General features: G+C 45.3%; 1 protein-coding gene across 3 annotated transcripts in view; it reads right to left on the bottom strand.

Moving 5' to 3' along the window:
* XIAP (X-linked inhibitor of apoptosis) overlaps nt 1–21,221 on the bottom strand; it is a 56,438-nt gene extending 35,217 nt beyond the window's left edge. Inside the window, exons 1-2 of one of the 3 annotated variants that reach the window (XR_013221284.1) lie at nt 20,967–21,120; nt 829–1,707 (exon numbers count right to left, since the gene is read on the bottom strand). Coding sequence is in view for 2 of the 3 variants with exons in the window: in XM_077285107.1 (XP_077141222.1) it covers nt 829–1,684 (856 nt within the window). In the remaining variant the exon portion in view is untranslated. Of the gene's footprint in view, nt 1–828; nt 1,708–19,856; nt 19,991–20,966 lie in introns of those variants that run through there. The other 2 variants (XM_077285107.1, XM_077285106.1) reach the window with 2 other exon arrangements.
* Between the last annotated feature and the right edge of the window lie 6,356 nt (nt 21,222–27,577).

Genomic DNA, 27,577 nt, shown 5'->3' with positions numbered 1-27,577 from the left:
AGAGTGAAGGCAAAAGGGCCAACAAGTGCTAAGCATCTCTGGGAACTCCTTCAAGATTGTATGAAGACCATTCCCGGTGACTACCTCTTGAAGCTCATCAAGAGAATGCCAAGAGTGTGCAAAGCAGTCATCAAAGCAAAAGTTGGCTACTTTGAAGAACCTAGAATATAAGACATAATTTCAGTTGTTTCACACTTTTTGTTAAGTATATAATTCCACATGTGTTAATTCATAGTTTTGATGCCTTCAGTGTGAATGTACAATTTTCATAGTCATGAAAATACAGAAAAATCTTTAAATGAGAAGGTGTGTCCTAACTTTTGGTCTGTACTGTATGTATAGTTTATGGACATTGTACCAGGGAAACCAAGTCATGATCTCCACTAGGATAAGGGACAGATCTATGTTTAATGTATGGGCATTGTACCAGGGAAACCAAGTCATGATCTCCACTAGGGCAAGGGACGGATCAATGTATAATGTATAGGCATTGTACCAGGGAAACCAAGACATGATCTCCACTAGAGCAATGAACAGATCTATGTATAATGTATGGGCATTGTACCAGGGAAACCAAGTCATGATCTCCACTAGGGCAAGGGACGGATCAATGTATAATGTATAGGCATTGTACCAGGGAAACCAAGACATGATCTCCACTAGAGCAATGAACAGATCTATGTATAATGTATGGGCATTGTACCAGGGAAACAAAGTCATGATCTCCACTACGGCAAGGGACAGATCAAGCCACAAGCCCATATATTACATATAAATAAAAAATATAACTAAAACTACTCAATAAACGACCCGCAGTAATGATCTCACCAGTACTATAAAACCCGGCTTTGGCCAATGCCTCCTTGTTAACAGCGTAAGCCCAACTGGCAAAACTCTCCATCCGAGCCTTCACTTGACTCATGGCGGGATTTTCTGGGACTTCAGAATCCCTTCTTGTACCACTACCCGGCTCAGCAGTTACATTCCCAACATCTCGACCCAAAACAAAGAAGCAGTCTGGGAAATGCTTTCGATGCTCCGTCCATGCCACGTCACTGGGCTCCCAGTTCATCAGCTTTCCTCCACAACAGAAACATTTCACCATGTCGTTCTTTCCTGTGTAAAAGAGACCTGCGCTGGCCAGCTCTTTAGGGGTCTGGCGCACATAGCAAGGCCAGTTCTTAAAGGTCTTAAGTCGTGCTTCTTCGCTACACATACTTAGATATTGGGGGAAATTCGGCTGGGATTCATCAACTACCCTTCCGGTCTTCAGCAAAAAATCCGTCTCAAAATCACAGTTGGAGCTCTGACCCAAGTCATAGGTTGTATAGTTATTTCCTACGTGAGGACCTGAGTTTTGACTCACTGGAGCTTGAGTTTGTATGTTTTCGCTTCTCGCGTTGAATGCGTTGATAAATTTACAGTTTGGGCTGATTTTCCGATGCTTGCCAATGGCGGTGTCTCCATGCTGCCAGCCTTCTACTATAGCTTTACAGCTGAAGCACTCGGCTCTGTCTTCCACCCCAGTATAATAGAAGCCGGCACGGGCCAGGGCGGCTGCTGAGATAGGACAGGTACTTGGGAAATTTGCAAATGATGCCAATCGACTGGATTCCTCAGAGAAGTCACTGTCCGCTTCCATGTCGTGTGCACCATCTGTCACTTTAGGGCAGTGACATGTCATGTCCTCTGGAAAGGATGGTTAATCTACAGTAGGAGAAACACAATAACACAAACGTAATTAAAAAAAAGACAACTAAAACCAAATGTTCCTTTAATAGGGTCACAAAATAACAGATTTAGAGGGGTTGTCTGGCCTCTGGCTATAATTCTGCAGCCACTCTATGTGACTACAGACTTGTAAATCCTCACATCGTGAGCACTGCATACTGTGTGGGCGGTCATGAGCGCAAGTAAGTGATCTCCATACTCCAGGCCACATTCTGACTACAACTACTACTGGCAAAAATTATGGAATCACCAGCCTTGGAGGATGTTCATTCATATAAGGATATAGAATCATACTTAGTTATGAAGATATACAAAATACATTTATACATAAATGCACAGATGCTATACCTGAATCATGAACACTCACATACAAAATGGACGCTTCTTAGTGTGTGTGTGTGTGTGTGTGTGTGTGTGTGTGTGTGTGTGTGTGTGTGTGTGTGTGTGTGTGTGTGTGTGTGTATATATGTGTATATATATATATATAGAACGCTGATGTGGATCTTAGAACTATGTCTGCCAACATATTATGGCTCACTAACTTTTGGTGTATTGTTCTTTATGCTTGCCAATATCTTGACCTGTGGTGAATGTTGACATAACCAGCCTCAGACGATGGAGAACAAAGGAAAAACGTTATTGTGTCCGGGAGTTAATGCTTCTATATTGTTCCTATATCTGTGAGTGGGTAATATCGCCATGAGGTAATGCATTGGCAAGCACCTTGCTTTTTCTCAATAAAACCCCCCTGTATTCCCGGTAATAAACAGAATTCATTTCAGACACGAACTCGCTGTCTGGTGTATTTCTTCGTGCACGACTCACATATAATTTGGCCGCAGACAATTAAGACGGGTCTCACCCTAGTGGGACATCCTCAACAGTTGGCGCCCAATGTGGGGCCAGGACTCAGCCAGATGACCACAGCCGCACGTCTCCCCCAGGACGGACGTCATCAGTGGGAAGAGGCTGCAGCTCTAAAACAGGTGAGAAAATATATCATCTTACCTGTTATGGATCTGGTGGTTAGGTGCACCTGGAATGACCTGATGGTTAAACTAGATGTCAGGACAAGCTCTGGGAAGTGGGAACTCTGCTGACCGCAAACCCTAATCCTATAACCCACAACTAGAAATAGCTGTGGAGCGTACCTAACTCTCCCTGGACGCCTCTTCACAGCCTAAGAGCTAACTACCCCTAAAGATAGGAAATAAAGCCTTAGCTTGCCTCAGAGAAATTTCCCCAAAGGTAAAGACAGCCCCCCACATATATTAACTGTGAGTTAAGAGGAAAGTCACAAACACTGGGATGAAACAGGTTTCAGCAAAGGAGGCCAGACTTACTAGATAGATTGAGGATAGGAAAGGGATCTTATGCGGTCAGCACAAAAACTACAAAAAGCCACGCAGAGTGAGCAAAAAGACCCCCGCACCGACTCACGATGCGGGGGTGCCACTCTGCACCCCAGAGCTTCCAGCTAGCAAGGCAATATCATATAAGCAAGCTGGACAAGAAATTAGCAAGTACTAAGAAATATATTCAGTACAAAATGAACAACAAATGAACTAGCAGGAACTTAACTTCTGCTGGAGTAGACAGGTCATCAGAAGGATCCAAGAGAGATCTGGACCAGTACTGATACATTGACAGCTGGCATAGAGTAACAATCTGAGTGGAGTTAAATAGAAAAGCCAGCCTAGCCGCAAACGAGGGCAGCTGAGTGAGCAACCTCAGAACCAGCAGTTCCACTCACAGCCACCAGAGGGAGTCCACGGACAGAACTCGCCGGAGTACCATTCATGACCACAGGAGGGAGTTCGAGAACGGAATTCACAACACTTACCTAACCTCTGTTTTCACGTCCAGCCTGGGTGAGACAGCCGGCTATCATCTCTGGACACCAATTAATTGACCACAATTGAACGTCCTGAGCCTACAAACCGGTCAGATATATAATTACTTAATTGTGTATCTGTGTGTACTGTCTATTCCAAAGCAACACATAAGGGTGTGCCTAGTGATAATCCAATAACATATATTGAGACCCGACTATGGCACAACAGATTACTTCCAATCATTGGAGTCAGGACATGACTTCCTTGAGAAACTTTATGCTTGGGCCAAAGACCGTTAAGCAGACCAAGCCACCTCTCTGCAGGATACCATGCAGGAGAAAGGCGAGTCTGTGGAAAAGTTTTTCCAGACTAAATCAGATGCTTGTAGACCTGGGGTTTGACCCCAATGATAAAGCACATCACCACATCTGGGTACAGGCCTTTGTACAAGGCCTTCGAGAACCTATACATAAACAGCTACAATCCACAAGGCCTGAGTACAGGAGACTTGACACAGAAGTGATCCACACAGTGGCAAAAGGACTGGAAATAAATCAGTCGACCAGGCCTCGTACCAATCTCCTGATGACACAAGACCCCTCAAACACAGCAAAAACACAAAGGCCTAGGGTCATCTGTTACAACTGTGGCAAGATAGGCCACCTAAAAAGGAACTGCAGATCAGCTCCACTCAAGAAAGAGCAGAGACAGCAGCTGCAGCAGCCACACGGGCCACCTGGACCCCACCCACAATAGGACATTGGCAAGCCGGATACACCACATACACCAGAAACATTCATACTCTTACACTCCACACAACAGCCGCGTGAACCAACACCTACCATACAAGTAGAGGTTGAGGGTAAACCCATCAATTTCTTAGTGGATACCAGTGCAGCCAGAAGAGTAATCAGGAATATTGACTTACCCGATCCAGACTGTCTCACAGATGAAGTTGTGCCTTGTATAGGGGTGGATGGTAACACTCGGTACACCCCCATGTCTAGGCCCCTACACATAGGCCTACAGCCTACACAGAATATGTTGGCTCAATTAGTAGTCTCAACCACCTGCCCTGTCAATCTGCTGGGGACAGATCTACTATTAAGACTCCAAGCCGACATTCTCTTCCATGAAGATGGAACTGTCACCCTTGCGACTCCCCTCTCACAGGAACACTCTGCAGAAGTGTACGGTCTCTTCTCATTACAGGACACACCTGTAAATCCTGTAGACACTGAGCTGATGACACAGGTCCCAGATTCACTGTGGGCACTAATCCAGAAGATATTGGCAGGCTCCAAGTTCAGCCTGTAAAAGTGGAACAGAAACCGCAATGTCCGCTGTCCATTCCGCAATCTGCTGCTATTACTGAACAACTTAAAATCTATCTTGAGAATGAAGCGATTATTCCCACTAAATCACCTTGCAACACCCCATTGTTTCCAGTGAATAGAAAACTCCAAAGGGGCAGCCTACCAAGTTCCGCATGGTACATGACCTGCGTGCTGTCAATGAAGCCACAGTTTTGGACACACCCATGGTGCCAAATCCACACACTCTGCTTTAATCAATCCCACCCACCTCTCTATGGTTCACGGTGTTTGACCTGGCCAATGCCTTCTTTAGTGTGCCACTACACTCTGACAGCCAATACTTGTTTGCGTTCACACATGATGGCCGACAATATACTTGGACTGTGATGCCTCAAGGGGCCCAAAATAGCCCTTCAATGTTTACCCAGGCCATGACCACAGTCCTGGAATCCTGGAAGATGACACATCCAACTGTTGTCCTACTACAGTACGTGGATGACGACCTCCTCTGTGCTGACCAGGGCTGTGGAGTCGGTAAGCCACAGTTGCGACTCCAACTCCTGGATTTTATCAGGTTCCGACTCCTTCAAAAATGGCCAATTCGTAACAATAAATTTACTGTTGTAAAATATTAACATCGTGCTTTTTCAGTTTCTCACCATCATATAAGTAATCAGACCACTTAGAGCAAAAACTATATTTATTAGAATACAATTAGAATATAGCAAATAACTTTTATAAACTTTTCTAACTCTTGTAAGTAAATATGCAATAAACACTTATGCAGTTAAGAAGAATTCTATAAATTTGTCCTCAGAAAAAGTATTGCCTCTGTCAGATCCTCCTTCACGGATGCCCTCAAATCTGATCTAATTATTTTGAGCGCAGAGAACAACCTCTCTACACTAACTTGGGTTGGTGGCAAAGCAGTAACCACTCGGGCAACATCTCTGACAATGTCAGGATACAGAGGAATCGCTTGTTGCACTGTTATTTTTGATGAACGGTCACATTTCTCAATTTCTTTTAGTGCACATGAAAAATTCTGCTGAAATGTACTGGCTGTGTTCTTTGATGGGGATGACTCTTCTATGCGGGAACGCTTTGCACGGTCCTTGTGATCCAAATATTTTTCGAAATTAAATTCTTCATCAGTTGATGAGGGTGAAGATGTGGCAGGACGACCAAATTCTTCTTGTTTCTCCTGACTGTTCTGCAACCCTTTCATCCTTACTGCTATTTCAAACACAGCTTCTTTTCCTATAGTTAGCTGTTGATCATCTAGAAGAATCCGATGCATTGGGTCTACATAAACAGCTGCCAAAAGAATGTTATTTTGTAATAGTAGCTCCTCTCTCCGTTTCATTGATGTAGCAATGCCACTCGCAATTAACCCTCCTCTTTGGGACAGGCGGAACATCAGGTTCTTCCACTCCTTTAAGAAAATACCTGGAGTTATGTCCTCTGCTTGTAATTTTTTAGTCACTGTAAATGGGTGCTCTAGCAATTTTTCCAGCTCAGTCACCTGATTCCACTGACTTTCATTTAGCATCAGTTGAGGATTAGCCATGTCTACAAGAAAGGTTTTCAGTTCAACCAAGCACTGAATCATTAAGTAAGTACTGCCCCATCGTGGGCCTGATCAATAATTGCCCCTTTTCCAGCACGTCTCTTCAAAATTGAGTCAACTTTAGGGGTTCTGGCAACAGTAGCCAATTTTCTCACCTTGCCAATCAGTGCAGCAGCATGTCCTTCTTGCAGACTGTCTCTTATAGCCAGCTGTAGCGTATGCACAACACAGCGCATGTGATGAATGAAAGAACGTATTGACACAGTTTCAACAAGATCATCTAAACTATCATGTTGCTGTTCATCTGAAGCAACTTCAGTTTGCTCCTCAGTTACAATACGGTGTTCCTCTATTTCAAACATTTCTGTGTCTGTGGACCCAGAATGTTCTTCTAGCTGCTGGTCACCATCATTACTCTCATTCATTAGCTTAATAGTACTTATCATATTTGAAGCATTGTCAGTTACGACAGAAAGAACTTGCTCTTTTTTAAGTTCATAGTCTTGCAGAACCTTTTCCACCAAGACCTGGAGAAACTCACTGGTGTGATGAGCTTTGGTGTCTTTTACTGCCAATGTCTTGGTAACTATTTCATTTTTGTCACAAACAAATCGGACATTGATGGCAAAATAGTTCACTCTGTGACGTGTGCAGGCATCCATTTTAAGAAACAGAAAGCGTCCCTTGAGAGTTTTTTTAAGTTCTTCCTTTTGTTTAAAAGCTTCTTCGATTACTAATTTTCTAATACTCTCTCTCTCCAGAGAAACACCAAGCTTGCGGGCCATTTCCCCATTCAGACACATAAAAGCTGGTTGTGAAAATAATGAAATAGGCACACTATCCTTTACAACAAGCTCTATGATCTGTATTTTAAATGTATCTACTGTCATTGTCACAGTAACTTTGTCACTGACAAAATATCTTGCAACTGATGGCTGCAAAGTTCTCTGCTCCTTTGTTTGGCTGGAAGAGCTGGGCACTGGTTCATTGGTTTGGATGTAGTCTTTCTCATCCACTGCTTTCAGTACTTCTGGATGAAAGAGCTGTAAATGTCTCTTTAGATTAGAAGCTCAGGTAGGAGCATTTTTATCTTTGCCTGAATATGCACTGATCTTGGCTTCACAGCATTTGTTTTCGTCTGGATCATTTGTCATACACTGACAGACATAATGTTTTCTATCTTGAGTGATGGTGAAATGTTCAAATACAGCTGATTTAATGTGACGCTTCTTTGACATTCTCAGGTTTTTAATTCTACATTCACAATCCAAATGACAATTGTTTTTCATAAAAACAATTGTACAAAATTATTGCCAGGTCGTACAACTGATATAGTGGTCAGTAATACTGTTATTCCTCATGTACTCACAGTTAACTGATGCAAAGTTTGTTGAAAGGATAATACTTCTTACAGTCTAACTCTTCTGAGTAGCAGCTGTGAGATGCTTGGAAGACGCACACCTAGTAAACATCTAGTCTAGAGGAGGAGCTTTACTACTAAGAATTTGCAACACATTTTCACTTTCAGTTTCATACATTGTAAGTAGGGGGTTGGGGCAGCATGAGGTTAACCAAGTATAAGATTAGATAAGGGCAGTGGAGAACAGTGACACACAAGAAGTAAGAAATGTCTCTATCTCCAGCAGAACTGCTTATCACTGTTGTTCATAGTTTGATAGAACATATATATTTGAGTAACATTTATAAAGTTCATATGAAAGTTCAATTATGAAATATTAATACATTTTTTTTAAAGCTGGAGTCGGAGTCGGTACATTTCTACCGACTCCAACAAAAACTAACTCAGACTCCACGACTCCAACTCCACAGCCCTGGCACTGCTGACACCCTGTTAGAAGCACAGACGGAGCCCATCTCATTACTCCAGTTTCTGGCACACAAAGGCTGTAAAGCATCAAGAGACAAGCTACAATTCTGCAAAGAAAGAGTTGTGTTCCTAGGACATTGCATCTCCCATCAAACAAACATCTGACTGAAGACAGGAAAGCGGCTGTGCAGAATATCCCTCTGCCAACCAAGCCTACACAGCTACAGTCCTTCCTTGGACTTGTATCCTATTGCCGCTCCTGGATCCTTGATGCCTCTCTACACATGCAACCCCTGTATGACTGCCTCAAGAACATTCCCTTCAGTCTAACCAAGGAAGCCATTGATGGGTTCTACGCGCTAAAAGCTGCAGTTACATCCTCTCCTGCCTTAGGACTACCAGACTACACCAAGCGTTTCTGCCTGTTTGTCATGGAAAAACAAGGCCATGCGACTGGAGTCCTGACACAGCTTCATGGAGGAAGGCACGCCCACTTGGGTACTACTCTGCCAGACTTGTCCCTGTGGTCCGTGGAGCCCCAACCTGCATGAGAGCTGTGTTCGCAACCCACCTGTTGCTAGATAAGACTTCTGACATCATTCTGGGCCATCAGCTGAAGATACTGGCTCCCCACGACATTACTGCTACTCTGGCCCAGACACAGCCAAAACACCTGTCTGCTGCTCGCCATCAACGTCTACAATGCTCTCTTCTGCTTCCCGACAACGTCACCATCTCCAGGTGTGCCGTCCTTAACCCAGCTACTCTCCTACCTCTGCCAAGGGGACACACAGATGCAACCCTCTCTCACACACACAAGTGGAAGAGGTAGTCGACTGAGATGGTTCAACATGATTGTCCCGCTCTTATGAGACAGGAAACCTCTGGATTTGACTCAGTCACAGATGTACCTTTGAAAGATCCTGACCTATCGCTCTTTGTGGATGGATCGCAGAATGCAGACCAAGAAGGCCGTTTTCACACTGGCATAGCAGTAGTTACACTAGACACTGTGCTGCTGGCAAAGCCACTGCCTCCATCTGTATCTGCACAGGAGGCGGAACTGCAGGCCTTGATAGAAGCATGCAAAATGTCTGCCCAACGCAAAGCTACAATATACTCTGACTCATGCTACGCTTATGGCGTATGTCATGACTATGGACCAATCTGGAAGGCAAGAGACTTCTTCACATCAAACGGAACGCCAGTCAGACACCACAAGGCCATACAAGAGCTGATGGAGTCCTTACTGATGCCGGAGAAAGTTGCAGTGGTGAAGGTAAAGGCACACACTGGAGGAACTTCAAAGGAAGCAGTAGGCAACCGATTGACCGATGTAACAGCAAAAGAAGCAGCAATGCTACCACTTGACACAAAAACATCTCATCTGTACTTGCTCATGGATCTGAACACAGAGGAAAAGGAACAATCCTGGGAGAGTTTGCTCTCCACACACCAGAAGCAGGTACCCAAGGAGGAGAAGGACCAATGGACCCAAGATGGAGCCACACAGGGTGCAAGACACCTAATGATGAACAAAGGAAGACCTTGCCTCCAAAGGGTCCTCTACCCTATGGTGGCCAGATGGGCCCACGGCACAATCCATCAGTCCAAGATCAAAATGCACAATCTTGTCCGCCAGTATTACCATGCACCAGGCTTCTCAACGGTAGCCACAAATTTCACGAAGGGATGTCTTGTCTGTGCCCGCTGCAATCCGGGAAAAACAGAGAAGGTACCCCAGAAATGCACACCCAGACCTCTATACCCGTTTCAGCGCATACAGATAGACAACGTACAGATGCCGTACTCGGGGGGGGGGGGGGTTGAATATGTTCTGGTGGTGATAGACATATTCTCAGGGTGGCCAGAGGCATTCCCGGTGAGAAATCAGTCAGCAAAAACCACGGCTAAGAAACACCTCTCTGAGATAGTGTGCAGGTATGGGCTCCCAGGGACCACAGAAAGTGACAAAGGGCCAGCATTCACAGCCAATCTCACAAAAGGAGATATGGGAAGCTTTGGGGACAGAGCTGGCACTGCACACTCTGTATCACCCGCAGAGCAGCGGTAAGATTGAGAGGTTAAGTGGGACACTAAAGAGTAAAATGCTCAAAGAAGCACAAGAGACAGGGAAGCCATGGCATGAGAGTCTTCCCCTCGCACTATTTAGTGTCAAACACACACCAGTTGGTCCAGCCAAACTTAGCCAATATGAGATCCTGTTTGGAAGTGCTCCCAGGCTAGGACTGTACTTCCCACGGCAGTTGTCTATGCAGTATGACACTTTGACTAAGTATGTGATTGAATTGACCAAACACCTAACTAAAATACATTCTCGAGTTTTCTCATCCCAGATCCTGAGGACCTGGAGGGAGCTCACCAGATCCTGCCCGGTGATTGGGTCCTCACCAAGAGGTTCAACAGATGTACCCTCGAGTCCAGATACGACGGCCCGTACCAAGTCCTGTTGACCACTGCCACAGCAGTCAAGCTTGAAGGAAAGCCCACATAGATCCACGCTTCCCACTGCAAGAAGGTGCCGGATCCAGAGACCAGTGGCGGCTGTCCTTCTTCGTCCATCTAATACTTATCCTTTACATAGCCCCAGGGGTGGCTAGTACTCAGGGGGCAATCATTCATGAGGGTCTAGTAACTTTCTGGTATAATGTCTCCACCCCAAGGGTAACATATCAATTTGATTATTGCCTCATAGTAGAATGCCCAGGCCCTATGGCACAGTTTGACATCTGGCTAGGTACACAATTCATTTGTGTCACCACTGCTGATATGGGGGGAAGGTTCGAACTGTGAGGATTAGTCACTTGTTGGGTGGCACACTGGTGAAAGTGACTGGGGATATCAACCGGTTCAGGCCCTGCATCGAAGGGACAGATGGGGAGCCAGCCTATTAGCTCGTATGACCCTGACCAAAGCCCTGTTCAAAGGCCGGAGGGGTTTTCCAGGATCAATGCTCCCCATCCCTGCCACCCACTGCCCCAAGGAGGGATGCATAGTTTTGTACCTCACCATTGATAACCCCTCAGAGAATGATCAAGGGCTATATGTACTCGGCTCAAGTACCAAACTTGGGAGATTGGGAGAAGGTAACAGAATGGGTGAATTTTGGTTAAGGAATATTGATTCCAGGCCCATTGCGGACACACAAGCTGTTTGTGACCCAGTACCAGTAGCCAAATTCCTATTAGATTTGACTTATGAGGATAAGCTCGCAATAGAGACAGAATATATATATATATATATATATATATATATATATATTGATTGAAGTAAAACGCTGATGTGGATCCTAGAACTATGTCTGCCAACATACTATGGCTCAGAAACTTTTGGTGTATTGTTGTGAGGTTTTTGATCTCCAAGAATGAACCCGCAGATCTGTGACAACGAACCTCGCAAGGGCGAGCTAGCCAGATGGACCACCCCCTATACAGGGAGCGTTAGAGGCAGGCCCAAGGGAGACTATTGCCACAGAAGCTGGGACCCGGGGACGGGAAGTAGGAGATACAAAATAGAGTAGCAGAGCGTAGGACGGACTGTGCGAAAAACGACACAGCACAGATTGATAAGGACTGGGTACAGGCAAGACTCGAGGAAAGCTGGGAATAGCGGAGATGCAGAGGAGACTAGGAAGGACCGAGGCACTAGGCAGACAGGGATCGGAGAAGACACAGGACTAACTGGACGGGAAAGAGAGACAAGGAAGCCTAACTACAGTGGAGAAGCCGGGCTGGCTGGGCTGAAACGAGACACAGGACAGCGCGGAGGCAAAAGAGGACCTGGGTCAAAAAGTAACACAAATGACAGACAAATATCAAAGAGAATCAGCCGCACTCAAATAGTTGAAAGTTCTGGAAAATGTGTAGTTTCTTTATTTATATATACAAAAACATCACCAGGTGCTTTTTTTGGAAGTATAAAGGTGGCGGACCATTCAAATCAGGTTAAAGTTTTTCCTGGACACAAATGACAGACAGGCAGGGAGAAGAGGAAGTAATCACCTTAAATACAAGACGTGCTGAAGGACTTCCGGGTCAGGATCTCCCAGGAACACAGAAAGGAGGAACGGAGCGCCAGTAAATCAGAAAAGGGAAGTGCGCGTGCGCAGAGGTGAGGGGTGCGCACGCACACCCGACGAGACCCAGGAAGCAGCGGTGAGTCATGAAGAGGACGCGCGCCTGCAGGAGTGTGCCACAGCTGGTAAGTATGAGCGGAGGAAGAGGCGGCGGGCACGGCAGGAGGGACGTCAGAGGGAGCGGCGGCCGTGACAATTGTTCTTTATGCTTGCCAATATCTTGACCTGTGGTGAATGTGGACATAACCAGCCTCAGACAATGAAGAACAAAGGAAAAACTTTATTGTGTCCGGGAGTTAATGCTTCTATATTGTTCCTATATCTGTGAGTGGGTAATATTGCCATGAGGTAATGCATTGGGGCAAGCACCTTGCTTTTTCTCAATAAAAACCCCCTGTATTTCTGGTAATAAACAGAATTCATTTCAGGCACGAACTCGCTGTCTGGTGTATTTCTTCGTGCATGACTCACATATAATTTGGCCGCAGACAATTAAGACGGGTCTCACCCTAGTGTGACATTCTCAACAACCAAGCATAGGGGAAAAAAATTATGGAATCACTCAATTCTGTGGAAAAAAATTATGGAATCATGAAAAAACAAACAAAGAAACACTCCAAAACATCACTAGTATTTTGTTGCACCGCCTCTGGCTTTTATAACAGCTTGCAGTCTCTGAGGCATGGACTTAATGAGTGTCAAACAGTACTCTTCATCAATCTGGCTCCAACTTTCTCTGATTGCTGTTCCCAGATCAGCTTTGCAGGTTGGAGCCTTGTCATGGACCATTTTCTTCAACTTCCACCAAAGATTTTCAATTGGATTGAGATCCGGACTATTTGCAGGCCATGACATTGACCTTATGTGTCTTTTTTCAAGGAATGTATTCACAGTTTTTGCTCAATGGCAGGATGCATTATCATCTTGAAAAATGATTTCATCATCCCCAAACATCCTTTCAATTGATCGTATAAGAAAAGTGTCCAAAATATCAACATAAACTTTTGCATTTATTGAAGATGTAATGACAGCCATCTCCCCAGTGCCTTTACCTGACATGCAGCCCCATATCAATGACTGTGGAAATTTTCATGTTCTCTTTAGGCAGTCATCTTTATAAATCTCATTGGAATGGCACCAAACAAAAGTTCCAGCATCATCACCTTGTCCAATGCAGATTCCCGATTCATCACTGAATATGACTTTCATCCAGTCATCCACATTCCATGATTGCTTTTCCTTAGCCCATTGTACCTTGTTTTTTTTCTGTTTAGGTGTTAATGATGGCTTTCGTTTAGCTTTTCTGTACGTAAATCCCATTTCCTTTAGGCGGTTTCTTACAGTTCGGTCACAAACGTTGACTCCAGTTTCCACCCATTCGTTCCTCATTTGTTTTGTTGTGCATTTCCTGTTTTGGACACATATTGCTTTAAGTTTCCAGTCTTGACACTTTGATGTCTTCCTTGGTCTACCAGTATGTTTGCCTTTAACAACCTTCCCATGTTGTTTGTATTTGGTCCAGGTTTTAGACACAGCTGATTGTGAACAACCAGCATCTTTTTCAACAATGCGTGATGATTTACCCTCTTTTAAGAGTTTAATAATCCTCTCCTTTATTTCAATTGACATTTCTCCTGTTGGAGCCATGATTCATGTCAGTCCACTTGGTGCAACAGCTTTCCAAGGTGTGATCACTCCTTTTTAGATGCAGACTAACGAGCAGATCTAATTTGATGCAGGTGTTATATTTGGGTATGAAAATTTACAGGGTGATTCCATAATTTTTTCCTCAGAATTGAGTGACTAGATAATTTTTCTCCTATGCTTGGTTAAAAAAGTAACCATTACTGACTACCACATTATTTATTCTTGATTTCTTTTAGTGTTTCTTAAAGCCAGAAAGTTGCCATTTGAAATGACTTTAGTTTTGTGCCATGTCTGTGGTCTGCTTTTTTTTCTTCAAAATTAAACAACTGAGTGAACATCCTCCAAGGACGGTGACTCCATAATTTTTGCCAGGGGTTGTAGACGTGTCCAGCCTCACTCAATACACTTGATCGGTAGAGGCTGGGCACAGTCATAGAATGTTAGAGTTGGAAGGGACCTCCTGGGTCATCTGGTCCAACCACCTACTCAAAGCAGGATCCACTAAATCATCCCAGACACGTGTCTGTCCAACCTCTGTTTGAAGACTTCCGTGGAAGAACTCACCACCTCTCGTGGCAGCCTGTTCCACTCATTGATCACCCTGTCAAAAAGTTTTTTCTAATATCTAATCTATGTCTCCTCCCATTCAGTTTCATCCCATTGCTTCTAGTCTTTCCTGTCTAGTCGGCATGTGACCACATGTATGCAAATCACATACTAGCAGTCACGCACCTGCCACTCCCGGTACGGGAGGAACCTCACAGCACACAGTGCTCACGATGTGAACATTCACAAGCCTGTAGTCACATACAGTGATGGCAGACTTGTAGCCCAAAACTGGAAAACCCCTTTAAGTGGTGTGTCAATTACAATGACTGCTCAATTACGGTATATCAAATAAATATCAAGAGAGATGTTAATTAAAGGGCGTTCCCTAGGCGAATGATATTTATGACCTTGCCCCTGGATAGTCAATCAATGTCAGATTGATGAGTGTCTGACGCATGGAAACCACACAGATCAGCTGTAAGCATCACAAACACTCACTGGATGTCATGATGCTGGGGCTGCACCGCACAGCGACCAGTGGCGACTGCTGCACATCAGATGCTATGCAAGAACATAGGAGCCTATTGCACAGTGCCGGTGTGAGGGGCTATTTTAACATAAACCCCTTTCTGACATCTGACGTACTATCCCGTCGAGGTAGGGTGGGCCCGTATGACCACCGACGGGATAGTACATCATACGCGATCGGCCGCGCTCACGGGGGGAGCGCGGCCGATCGCGGCCGGGTGTCAGCTGCATATCGCAGCTGACATCCGGCACTATGTGCCAGGAGCGGTCACGGACCGCCCCCGGCACATTAACCCCCGGCACACCGAACATGATCGCGGTGTGCCAGCAGTATAGGGAAGCATCGCGCAGGGAGGGGGCTCCCTGCGGGCTTCCCTGAAACCCCCGGAGCAACGCGATGTGATCGCGTTGCTCCGAGGGTCTCCTACCTCCCTCCTCGCCGCAGGTCCCGGATCCAAGATGGCCGCGGCATCCGGGTCCTGCAGGGAGGGAGGTGGCTTACCGAGTGTCTGCTCAGAGCAGACACTTGGTAAGCCTGCAGCCCTGCACAGCAGATCGCAGATCTGGCAGAGTGCTGTGCACACTGCCAGATCAATGATCTGTGATGTCCCCCCCTGGGACAAAGTAAAAAAGTATAAAAAAAATTCCCCACATGTGTGTAAAAAAAAAATAAAAAAAATATCCTAAATAAAGAAAAAAAAATATATATTATTCCCATAAATACATTTCTTTAGCTAAATAAAATAAAAAAAACAATAAAAGTACACATATTTAGTATCGCCGCGTCCGTAACGACCCAACCTATAAAACTGCCCCACTAGTTAACCCCTTCAGTAAACACCGTAAGAAAAAAAAAAAAAAAAAAACGAGGCAAAAAACAACGCTTTATTATCATACCGCCGAACAAAAAGTGGAATAACACGCGATCAAAAAGACTGATATAAATAACCATGGTACCGCTGAAAACGTCATCTTGTCCCGCAAAAAACGAGCCGCCATACAGCATCAGCAAAAAAATAAAAAAGTTATAGTCCTGAGAATAAAGCGATACCAAAATAATTATTTTTTCTATAAAATAGTTTTTATCGTATAAAAGCGCCAAAACATAAAAAAAATGATATAAATGAGATATCGCTGTAATCGTACTGACCCGACGAATAAAACTGCTTTATCAATTTTACCAAACGCGGAACGGTATAAACGCCTCCCCCAAAAGAAATTCATGAATAGCTGGTTTTTGATCACTCTGCCTCACAAAAATCGGAATAAAAAGCGATCAAAAAAATGTCACGTGTCCGAAAATGTTACCAATAAAAACGTCAACTCGTCTCGCAATAAACAAGATCTCACATGACTCTGTGGACTCAAATATAGAAGAATTACAGCTCTCAAAATGTGGTAACGCAAAAAATATTTTTTGCAATGAAAAGCGTCTTTCAGTGTGTGACAGCTGCCAATCATAAAAATCCGCTAAATAACCCGCTATAAAAGTAAATCAAACCCCCCTTCATCACCCACTTAGTTAGGGAAAAATAAAAAAATTAAAAAATGTATTTATTTCCATTTTCCCATTAGGGCTAGGGCAAGGGTTAGGGCTAGGGTTGGGGCTAGGGTTAGGGCTAGGGTTAGGGCTGGGGTTAGGGTTGGGGCTAGGGCTGGGGCTAGGGTTGGGGCTAGGGTTGGGGCTAGGGTTGGGGCTAGGGTTGGGGCTAGGGTTGGGGCTAGGGTTGGGGCTAGGGTTGGGGCTAGGGTTGGGGCTAGGGTTGGGGCTAGGGTTGGGGCTAGGGTTGGGGCTAGGGTTGGGGCTAGGGTTGGGGCTAGGGTTGGGGCTAGGGTTGGGGCTAGGGTTGGGGCTAGGGTTGGGGCTAGGGTTGGGGCTAGGGTTGGGGCTAGGGTTGGGGCTAGGGCTAGTGATAGGGCTAGGGTTATTGCTAGGGTTAGGGCTAGGGTTAGGGCTAGGGTTGGGGCTAGGGTTGGGGCTAGGGTTGGGGCTAGGGTTGGGGCTAGGGTTGGGGCTAGGGTTGGGGCTAGGGTTGGGGCTAGGGTTGGGGCTAGGGTTGGGGCTAGGGTTGGGGCTAGGGTTGGGGCTACAGTTAGGGTTGGGGCTAAAGATAGGGTTAGGGTTTGGATTACATTTACGGTTGGGAATAGGGTTGGGTGTGTCTGGGTTAGAGGAGTGGTTAGGGTTACTGTTGGGATTAGGGTAAGGGGTGTGTTTGGATTAGGGTTTCAGTTATAATTGGGGGGTTTCCACTGTTTAGGCACATCAGGGGCTCTCCAAACGGGACATGGCATCCGATCTGAATTCCAGCCAATTCTGCGTTGAAAAAGGAAAACAGTGCTCCTTCCCTTCAGAGCTCTCCCGTGTGCCCAAACAGGGGTTTACCCCAACATATGGGGTATCAGCGTACTCAGGACAAATTGGACATCATCTTTTGGGGTCCAATTTATCCTGCTACCCTTGGGAAAATACAAAACTGGGGGCCAAAAAATAAGTTTTGTGGGAAAAAAAAGATTTTTTTATTTTCACGGCTCTGCGTTATAAACTGTAGTGAAACACTTGGGGGTTCAAAGTTCTCACAACACATCTAGATAAGTTCCTTGGGGGGTCTAGTTTCCGATATGGGGTCACTTGTGGGGGGTTTGTACTGTTTGGGTACATCAGGGGCTCTGCAAATGCAACGTGACGCCTACAGACCAATCCATTTAAGTCTGCATTCCAAATGGCGCTCCTTCCCTTCCGAGCTCTGTCATGCGCCCAAACAGTGGTTCCCCCCCACATATGGGGTATCAGCGTACTCAGGACAAATTGGACAACAACGTTTGGGGTCCAATTTATCCTGATACCCTTGTAAAAATACAAAACTGGGGGCTAAAAATCATTTTTGTGAAAAAAAAAAGAATTTTTATTTTCACGGCTCTGCGTTATAAACTGTAGTGAAACACTTGGGGGTTGAAAGCTATCAAAACACATCTAGAGAAGTTCCTTAGGGGGTGTACTTTCCAAAATGGTGTCACCTGTGGGGGTTTTTAATGTTTAGGCACATCAGGGGCTCTCCAAACGCAACATGGCATCCCATCTTAATTCCAGTCAATTTTGCATTGAAAAGTAAAATAGCGCTCCTTCCCTTCCGAGCTCTGCTATGCGCCCAAACAGTGGTTTACCCCCACATATGGGGTATCGTCGTACTCAGGACAAATTGCACAACAATTTTTGGGGTCCAATTTCTTCTCTTACCCTTGGGAAAATAAAAAATTGGGGGCGAAAAGATCATTTTTGTGAAAAAATATGATTTTTTATTTTTACGGCTCTGCATTATAAACTTCTGTGAAGCACTTGTTGGGTCAAAGTGCTCACCACACATCTAGATAAGATCCCTAGGGGGTCTACTTTCCAAAATGGTGTCACTTGTGGGGGGTTTCAATGTTTAGGCACATCAGGGGCTCTCCAAACGCAACATGGCGTCCCATCTCAATTTCAGTCAATTTTGCATTGAAAAGTCAAATGGCGCTCCTTTCCTTCCGAGCTCTGCCATGCGCCCAAACAGTGGTTTACCCCCACATATGGGGTATCAGTGTACTCAGGACAAATTGTACAACAAATTTTGGGGTCTATTTTCTCCTGTTACCCTTGGTAAAATAAAACAAATTGGAGCTGAAATAAATTTTGTATGAAAAAAAGTTAAATGTTTATTTTTATTTAAACATTCCAAAAATTCCTGTGAAACACCTGAAGGGTTAATAAACTTCTTGAAAGTGGTTTTGAGTACCTTGAGGGGTGCAGTTTTTAGAATGGTGTCACATTTGGGTATTTTCTATCATATAGACCCCTCAAAATGACTTCAAATGAGATGTGGTCCCTAAAAAAAAATGGTGTTGTAAAAATGAGAAATTGCTGGTCAACTTTTAACCCTTATAACTCCGTCACAAAAAAAAATTTTGGTTCCAAAATTGTGCTGATGTAAAGTAGACATGTGGGAAATGTTACTTATTAAGTATTTTGCGTGACATGTCTGTGATTTAAGGGCATAAAAATTCAAAGTTGGAAAATTGCGAAATTTTCAAAATTTTCGCCAAATATTCGTTTTTTTTCACAAATAAACGCAAGTTATATCGAAGAAATTTTACCACTATCATGAAGTACAATATGTCACGAGAAAATGTCAGAATCGCCAAGATCCGTTGAAGCGTTCCAGAGTTATAACCTCATAAAGGGACAGTGGTCAGAATTGTAAAAATTGGCCTGGTCATTAACGTGCAAACCACCCTTGGGGGTGAAGGGGTTAAGCAGATTTTCTTTAAATGCCGACAGTCTGTTGATCCAATGAGTCATGTGACCTCATTTGTTGTGCAGCATCTGCAAATGCGATTGTACAACACTCGCCTTCTTAACAGACGTTTGTGTTACAGTGTTTAATCTGCATGGTCACCAGACAACGCATGTATTAAGAAATGACATATAAAGATTAGATTATATCCATTAAAACGCCAAGGTGGTTGAACGTGGTTGAATACTCTACTCCCCACAGATGCATGTGTTGTGGCTGTTGAACAGCCATGGGGACTATAGTATTCAACCACGCCGAAGATGCTCTGTTAGCGCCCTGGGATAACACCTTATCCTAGCACGCTCGCCTATCGCCAGCGCTGAACTGTACACCACGTGTTACTTCAGGCTATGCCTTTTGTTGAGTGAAAAGAAAAATAAAAAAATGCCCCTATCTGGCACAGAGGGCCTGAATTACTGAATGTGCACCTGTATTTGGCCGGGTTTTGGTATTTTTTATCCGTTTCTCATTTGCACTTCTTTTGTAGATGGTTTCTATATGTTTGCCTGCTTTTTTTTTAGGTTCACCATTGTGGAGGTCATTTACGGTTTCCAGATGTTTTTGTCTGATTCATCCTGGGCTAAAAAAGTTCCAGAAAAGGATAAATACAAATATGAGACCATTTCTGACTGTATGCAAAATGTATAAACTGCGAGCGAGGTATTGAAGAATAAACTATATTTAAAAAAAGTTGGTTAACATCAGAAGAAGAGTTGGCGCCACAATAGGGTGCACAGTACACGATAATTGGGGCATATGGGGACAAAGACTTGTGGTGCACTGCGCTGTGGAAACCTCCCATGTGCAGAAGGCAAATCCAATCCTACACGACAATCTGGGGCATGAAAGGACACTGACCCCAGGGTGACACCTGACCCTTATCCACATGAGAAGCTGCAGCCATCACTGACCCCGGGGTGACACCTGACCCTTATCCACATGGGCCGCAGAGGTGAGAAGCAGTAGCCATCACTGACCCTGGGGTGACACCTGACCCTTATCCACATAGGCCACAGAGGTGAGAAGCTGTAGCCATCACTGACCCCGGGGTGACACCTGACCCTTATCCACATAGGCCACAGAGGTGAGAAGCTGTAGCCATCACTGACCCCGGGGTGACACCTGACCCTTATCCACATGGGCCACAGAAGTGAGAAGCTGTAGCCGTCACTGACCCCGGGGTGACACCTGACCCTTATCCACATGGGCCACAGAGGTGAGGAGAAGCTGCAGCCATCACTGACCCCGGGGTGACATTTGCAGGAGACATGTCAGGGAGGAGACCAGTGCGGGAGGGCCCCTGACACAGCCCTGCGGCTCTATGGTAACTAGTTTAGCGGCAGGAGTGTGCAGCAGTGATGTGGGCGGGCGGCAGACAGCTCCTCTGATCACGGGCACGTACAGCGCGGTGACTGGGAATAGCGCTCGGGTGTGAGAGGCGGCCAGCACTATGCAGCACAGCACCGGCGTCCTCCCAGACCGCCCTCCGTATCCCACTAGTCGCCCTCACACACGGATTGTACGGGCAGAAAACTTACAGTCTCCGGGAGGAGGCGGACTTCCCAGGTCCGTGCTGGGGAAGCGATTACTCGCCACCCGGAAGCACTGAGCGAGTGTCACCAGCACAGCCCGCAGCCCAGACGTCAGGAGAAGGCGCGCTGCCACCTAGCGGCTGCAGACTGTCACTGGTAGGACAGGGCGTCAGAGACCCCGGGGACCTGTGTGAGGCTCCGCCCACTGGCGCCTGGTTCACGTGCTCATTGTTTTCTCTCAGAGTCCATCAACCAGAAAACAACGGACAAACTGGAGGACGGAGCAGTGTGCATCAGCCCTTGGGTGCGTCTAGATCGGAGTGGCTATTTTGTGGTCCTCATTCCAGCCACTCCACTCTAGCCGGTTCCCTGGGTTGGTGACGAGATCGGAGGGGATTTTTTGATGATCTCTCTGCAGCTTCTCCATTCTACACAGTTCAGTTTCTACAGTGATGTTCTTCAAAAAATCAACGCCAGGGTTCAGAATGGAGCTGATTCCAGGAGCCTCATAGACTGCAATGTAGTGGAATTGGACTGTAACAATTTAATGTTCTTATTTTTTAGATACTTGCTCAAACTGTTATATTTATTATGTATTTCCAAAGGGCAAATTTTTTTTTCATGATTAATCAAACTTACATTTTATTATCGCTTTTTTTAATATAAATAATTACACAGCACGGATTGTTAATTTTTGCCTGAATTTTACTTTTACTGTATTTCCACCGGTCCTGGCCGCAGCACCGACATTGAAAGAGTGGGCGGAGCCTCACGGGGAAAAACTTAACAAAGCGCATCAACAGAGTCCTCATAATTTACAACATTGGATCGGAGTGGATATTTTAGCAACTCCATTCTAGCTGATTCATTAGTGAACCATCTAGATCGGAGTGGATTTTTTGAGGACCTCCCTGTAGCCTACAGTCGTGACAGTTTGGTGCTGAGGTGACTGGAATCGAGTTTTTCAAAGAGTGAACGGAGCTTCGCAGGGAGAAACATAACAGAGCGAAGCAACAGAGTCCTTGTAATTTACAACATTGGATCGAAGTGGATTTTTTGAGGACCTCATTTTAGCAACTCCATTCTAGCTGATTCACCATTGAGCCGTCTAGATCGGAGTGGATTTTTTGAGGACCTCATTTTAGCAACTCCATTCTAGCTGATTCATTAGTGAACCGTCTAGATCGGAGTGGATTTTTTGAGGACCTCCCTGTAACCTACAATTGTTGGGTTGAACAATTAATAAAATGTTCAATTCTCTAGTTGCCTACTCCTGGCCTAATGGATATTGATCAGGTGCGCACCAAAAGAAATACACCACACAGTTGGATGTAAACTCTCCTTGATCAATCTGTGGCTCAGCTCCAAGAAGGAAGTTTTATTAGTCAGACACAAGTTTATATAGTTCCTGTAAGGGGGCTCAGTTAGCTCCAAAATGGGAGTAATCGGATGTATTCCATTGGTTAGTGGGTTGGGCAATGAGCAAGTCCATGGGTGGATCCATGAGGTCATCAGGGTGGGCGTCGTCACTGTGGATGGATCCATGAGGTCATCAGGGTGGGCGTCATCTTGGATATCAGCACATGGTCTGTTCTTGCAGGAAATGGCAGCCATCTTTAGGGTCTCACTTTGATCTGAGGAAACTTATGTAAGGTTAAACAGTACACATTATGGGTTGCTGCTCTCAATCTCTTATGTCTCATGTCTTGAGGTTAATTAAGTATTTGATCTTATGGCTCTCCTCAACAGTCCCCCCTAAATACTTTATTAACCCTTTTTTTTTTATCTTGATCCCACCGTGGTTCCCTAACCCACCGGTGTTAAGTGTCACTATGACATCAGAGGCTTCATGACAATACGGATGCTATAGACACCAGAGAATGTGTGACTAATTATGGGTATACCGAGGAGGTATATCGGAGCGCGTTACCCATGTCCTCAGGACTTTCCTACCTGCTGGATCTATTACTCTCCAATCTCCCATCACCATGGTTACATAAAATACACATGTGTGACTAACCCTGATGTACACATCCTAGATCTGACCGTCTTGCCCGGGAGGGGGGAATTGGAGTTTTCTCCAGTTTGAGGCAAGTTTTCCCTTGTGGAAAACCTCCCTTTGTAGCTGGACTTTTACAAGCAGGTCAGATCCTACTCTGTCCCTAACTGTCTAACAAGTTTATAATGTGAGAGATGGATCCAGGAGGCGCACAGCAACCCTGACCAAAGTAGTAGTCAGGAGCACTTGGTAGGGACCCTCAAATCTCGACTCCAGGGATGTCTTTCTGATGAATTTCTTTACCAGCATGTAGCCACCAGGTTGGAAAGTATGGGTACCTTCAGTGGAATCTGGACCTGGAATGGATGATAAAACTTGTACATGTGTTACTGACAGTTCTTTAGTACGGGCAATTACATAACTTACAAGAGTATCACTTCCTAAGGCTAGCTGTTGTGGAAAATATTGACCTAACCTTGGAGGCCCCCCAAAAAGAATCTCGTATGGTGTGAGTTTAGTGGGACCCCTTGGAGTGTTTCTAAGTATAAGGCAACGGGCAAAATGTCTGTCCAAGTCTGACCTCCTGACTGGCTTTAAATATTTTATTTTTGAAGGTGCCATTCAGTGTTTCTACTTTCCCACTGCTCTGTGGGTGATATGGAGTATGTAAACCCAAATCAGCTCCCACCAATGTCCATAGTTCCTTAGTCAGTGCTGCAGTGAACGCAGGTCTTTGGTCACTCTCAATTACCTCTGGGACCCCATATCTGCAGACTACTTCAGTCATCAGTCTCTTAACAGTCACTCTGGCAGTCATGTTGGTTACTGGATAGGCTTCGGGCCATCCTGAGAACATGTCAGTCACTACCAGTACATACTCGTACTTCCCTACTTTTGTCATTTGATCGTGATCTATCTGAATTCTCTGAAAGGGATAGAGTGGTTTAGCCAAATGTTTCTGAGTAACTTTCTGAGGCGGTGCTGGATTGCATGTTGCACACACAAGGCAGGACTTGAAATATTTTTGGGTGACAGTAGAGATTCCAGGTGCCATGTAAGTCTTCCAAATCAGGTCATTCGTCCGATTCTTGCCTCTGTGGGTGATACCGTGTGCCCATTCTGTCACCGAGGGGTACAGATTACGGGGTAGACAGAGCTTTTTGTTCACCCTCCAGACTCCATATTCATCTTTTTTTAGCTCCTCCTTCTTGCCATGACTTCTTTTCATCATCTGATGTCTTGTCTTGATGTAGATGGATAATCCTCATAAGAGAGGCTTTAGTCCCTTCTTCAGTGTCTTGTGACACGTACACCGCTGCTTTCTCTTTCCCAAATGGATCCGCAGCATATGTTTTTGCTGTTTTGTCAGCAAAGAAGTTCCCCCTTGCTTCTGGAGAATCCAATCTCCCATGAGCTTTGTTCTCGATCACTGCAACCTCTGAAGGTAGATCCAGAGTGACCACAAGTTCTTGCATGGTAGCAGCATGTTTTACAGGAGTTCCACTGGACGTTAGGTATCCTCTGGCTGCCCAGATACTGCCGAAGTCATGAGCCACTCCGAAAGCGTATCTTGAATCTGTGTAGATGTTGACCACCTTCTCCGTTGCTTCCTTACAAGCCAACGTCAAAGCTTTAAGTTCCGCTTCTTGTGCAGACATGTGCGGTGGTAGCGATCCAGCTGAGATGATCTGGTCATGTGTAACCACGGCATACCCCGTATGGAACCTTCCTGTTTCATCTGCAAATCTGGAACCATCAGTGAAGAACGTCAAGTCAGCATGTGGGAGTGGGTCTTCAGACACATTTTTCTTGGAGGCTTCTTCTTCCTGCATTTGTTCGAGACAGTCATAATCCTCTGAGTGTGTAGAGGCATCTTCTCCGAGAGCATCAGTATCATCATCCACATCCCCCCTGGAAAGAGGAAGCAGCGTGGAGGGGTTGAGGATGCTGCAGCGGACAAGAGTGACATTATCCGGAATCAAGAGGGAACATTGGAGTCTCATATGACGCTGCACCAACAGATGTTTAGGTTGCAAGAATAGCAATTATGTCATGTGGAGCCATTAAGAGAACTGGATGTCCTCAGATGATATCAGAATTTGGGATTCCAAGAGCTGGTGCAGACTGTATGGCCTGTTTAAGAGCATAGGAAGCTTCCACGGATTTGGTACATAGTGGAAACGCTGACGTCTTGAGGTCATCGTACAATGGCTGCATCAGCTTGGAGGCATCTGGAATCCATTGGCGACAATAAGTGATAGGTCAGCCAGCTCATCCGAGGCCCATGTCTTAGGTTCTTGGCAGAACACAACACCAGAGTCCCATGTAGTGTCACTGGCAAGTGAGGCATCATTGAACACGATATCCATAACAGGCCAATATGCATCGCCTGCTTTAAGATTTGCCAGGGAAATGAGATCTTGCCACATGGCTGGGTAATTCCTTTGGATTTTAAGCATGCTTCTGTAGAAAGGCATCAGCTGTTTTTCCTAATGTGGAACTTGGTTCAACAGAATAGCAGCTTGCTGGGGTGTAAACTTGACGTAGAGGGTGGGCTCCTCAGACATAAGCATTGGCACAGTTGGTGGTGGCACCTGAGGCGGGAGTAGAGATGGCACCGGGAGTACAGATGTAATCACTTGTGTATGAGGAGCAGGAGGAGGTAACAGTCTTGGAATGAGGCTCTATTTGGGCAGCTCCAGTATCATGGTGTGGAATCCAGGTGACACAGGCAGTCTTAAAAGCTTTAACAGTCCTGTCCTCATTAATGCGAGTTATTGCTGCACGAAGTTGTTGAGCATTAACGTCTGGATGAATAGGGTCAACAGTAGGGGTCACAGCGTGTATGATCATTCTACACGGAAGATTGCCAGATTTAGTCACCGCTATGTCCCCAACAGCTATCTGACCACGTGACTCAACAATGATTTGACTGTCAGCTTGAATAGTCGCCCCTCTTGCTTCCACTATAGCTCTAGCTACACCTCCATTGTGCTCTAACCGAGAATTGGCAGCATTAACAATAGCGTCTGTCTCCTCTGTTGTTATAAGAAAGGGTTATATGGCGTGCACTCAGCCTAGATTAAGGCGAGGTGCTGGTGTAATGGACCATGGTCCTGATACAGTCAAATTATCAAAATTCACAGCACTCTCTGATAGATTAATTTATGCAAAAATTATCAATTTATTGGGAGCGTAACAGAATATTGCAGCATATGCGATTAACAACGTTTCGGCTCAACCAGAGCCTTTGTCACGTATTCGCTTGTTCCAATTAGAAGATAGTGTGAAGAGAGGGAAAAGAATCCCAGCGGTGGGGTTGTTTACGCTCTTAAGTAGTGTACTGGGAATGCTTGTGAAGGTTCCCTTCAGAGGGTGTGGACCTGTGGTGGCTGGGTCTTGAGCGGCCCTCCTGCGCTGTGCTCAGGTGACCAGGCACACGCTGCACCTGAGCACAGTTGTTAATTGCATATGCTGCAATATTCTGTTACGCTACCAATAAATTGATAATTTTTGCATAAATTAATCTATCAGAGAGTGCGGTGAATTTTGATAATTCCACTGTTGTTATGTCACCCTTTCCTACCACTAACAAGGGTCCCTCAGGAAGTTCTTTTTCAAAAAATAGGTTGCCAACATTCCCTCCCCTTTGTGCTTCCTGTGCTATTGGTATCCCCCTCCTAGATTTAGCCCCCCCTTGATACAGTCGCCACCATCCCATACAGGTGTGCGCTTGGCTGCGAGAGAGCCTGTGAGGTACTGGGTGTAGGGTTAGGTAGACTGCGTGAGAGTGCTGTTGTAGTGGAAGCATTGGGAGGAGAGGCCGCTGCTTGGAGCATCTCGTGTGGGTATGCAGCTAAATTGGCAGTGGAAGTGACAGTAGAAAGGGTCCGTGCCAGGGACGACCCAGGTGACAGGATTGCTGGATTCACGACAGGAGCAATAGGGGAAAGGGTCGGTGCCCCATTGGAAACCACTGAGATGGGAAACATGGGTAAAGCCTGTTCACTTCCCGAAGGAATATCGTATTGGCCGTTAGTGGTCATTTCTGGGTAACAAGGATTTAGTGATGTGGTGTGTAGCCTTATTCTGAGATGTTCACCACCAGGAGCAGCACATTTGCCATCTACAAAATGGCTGCCGTCAGAATTACATTTGCCATCCACAAAATGGCTGCTGTCAGAATTACATTTGCCATCCACAAAATGGCTGCTGTCAGCATTAACACATTTGCCATCCACAAAATGGTTACTGTCAGAATTACATTTGCCACCACAAAATGGCTGCTGTCAGAATTACATTTGCCATCCACAAAATGGCTGCTGTCAGAATTACATTTGCCATCTACAAAATGGCTGCTGTCAGCATTAACACATTTGCCATCCACAAAATGGCTGCCGTTACAATTAGCACACTTGCCATCAACAAAATGGCTGCTATTACATTTAGCACATGGCCCATCCACAAAATGGCTGCTATTACAATTAACACATTTGCCATCAACAAAATGGCTGCCATTACATTTAGCACATGGCTCATCCACAAAATGGCTGCTATTACAATTAACACATTTGCCATCATAAAAATTGCTGCCATTACATTTAGCACATGGCCCATC

The sequence above is a fragment of the Ranitomeya variabilis genome, chromosome 2 (assembly GCF_051348905.1).
Source record: "Ranitomeya variabilis isolate aRanVar5 chromosome 2, aRanVar5.hap1, whole genome shotgun sequence".
Lineage (NCBI taxonomy): Eukaryota > Metazoa > Chordata > Amphibia > Anura > Dendrobatidae > Ranitomeya > Ranitomeya variabilis.
Note: the sequence above shows the minus strand (reverse complement) of the source record. Positions and strands in the feature narration are given on the sequence as shown.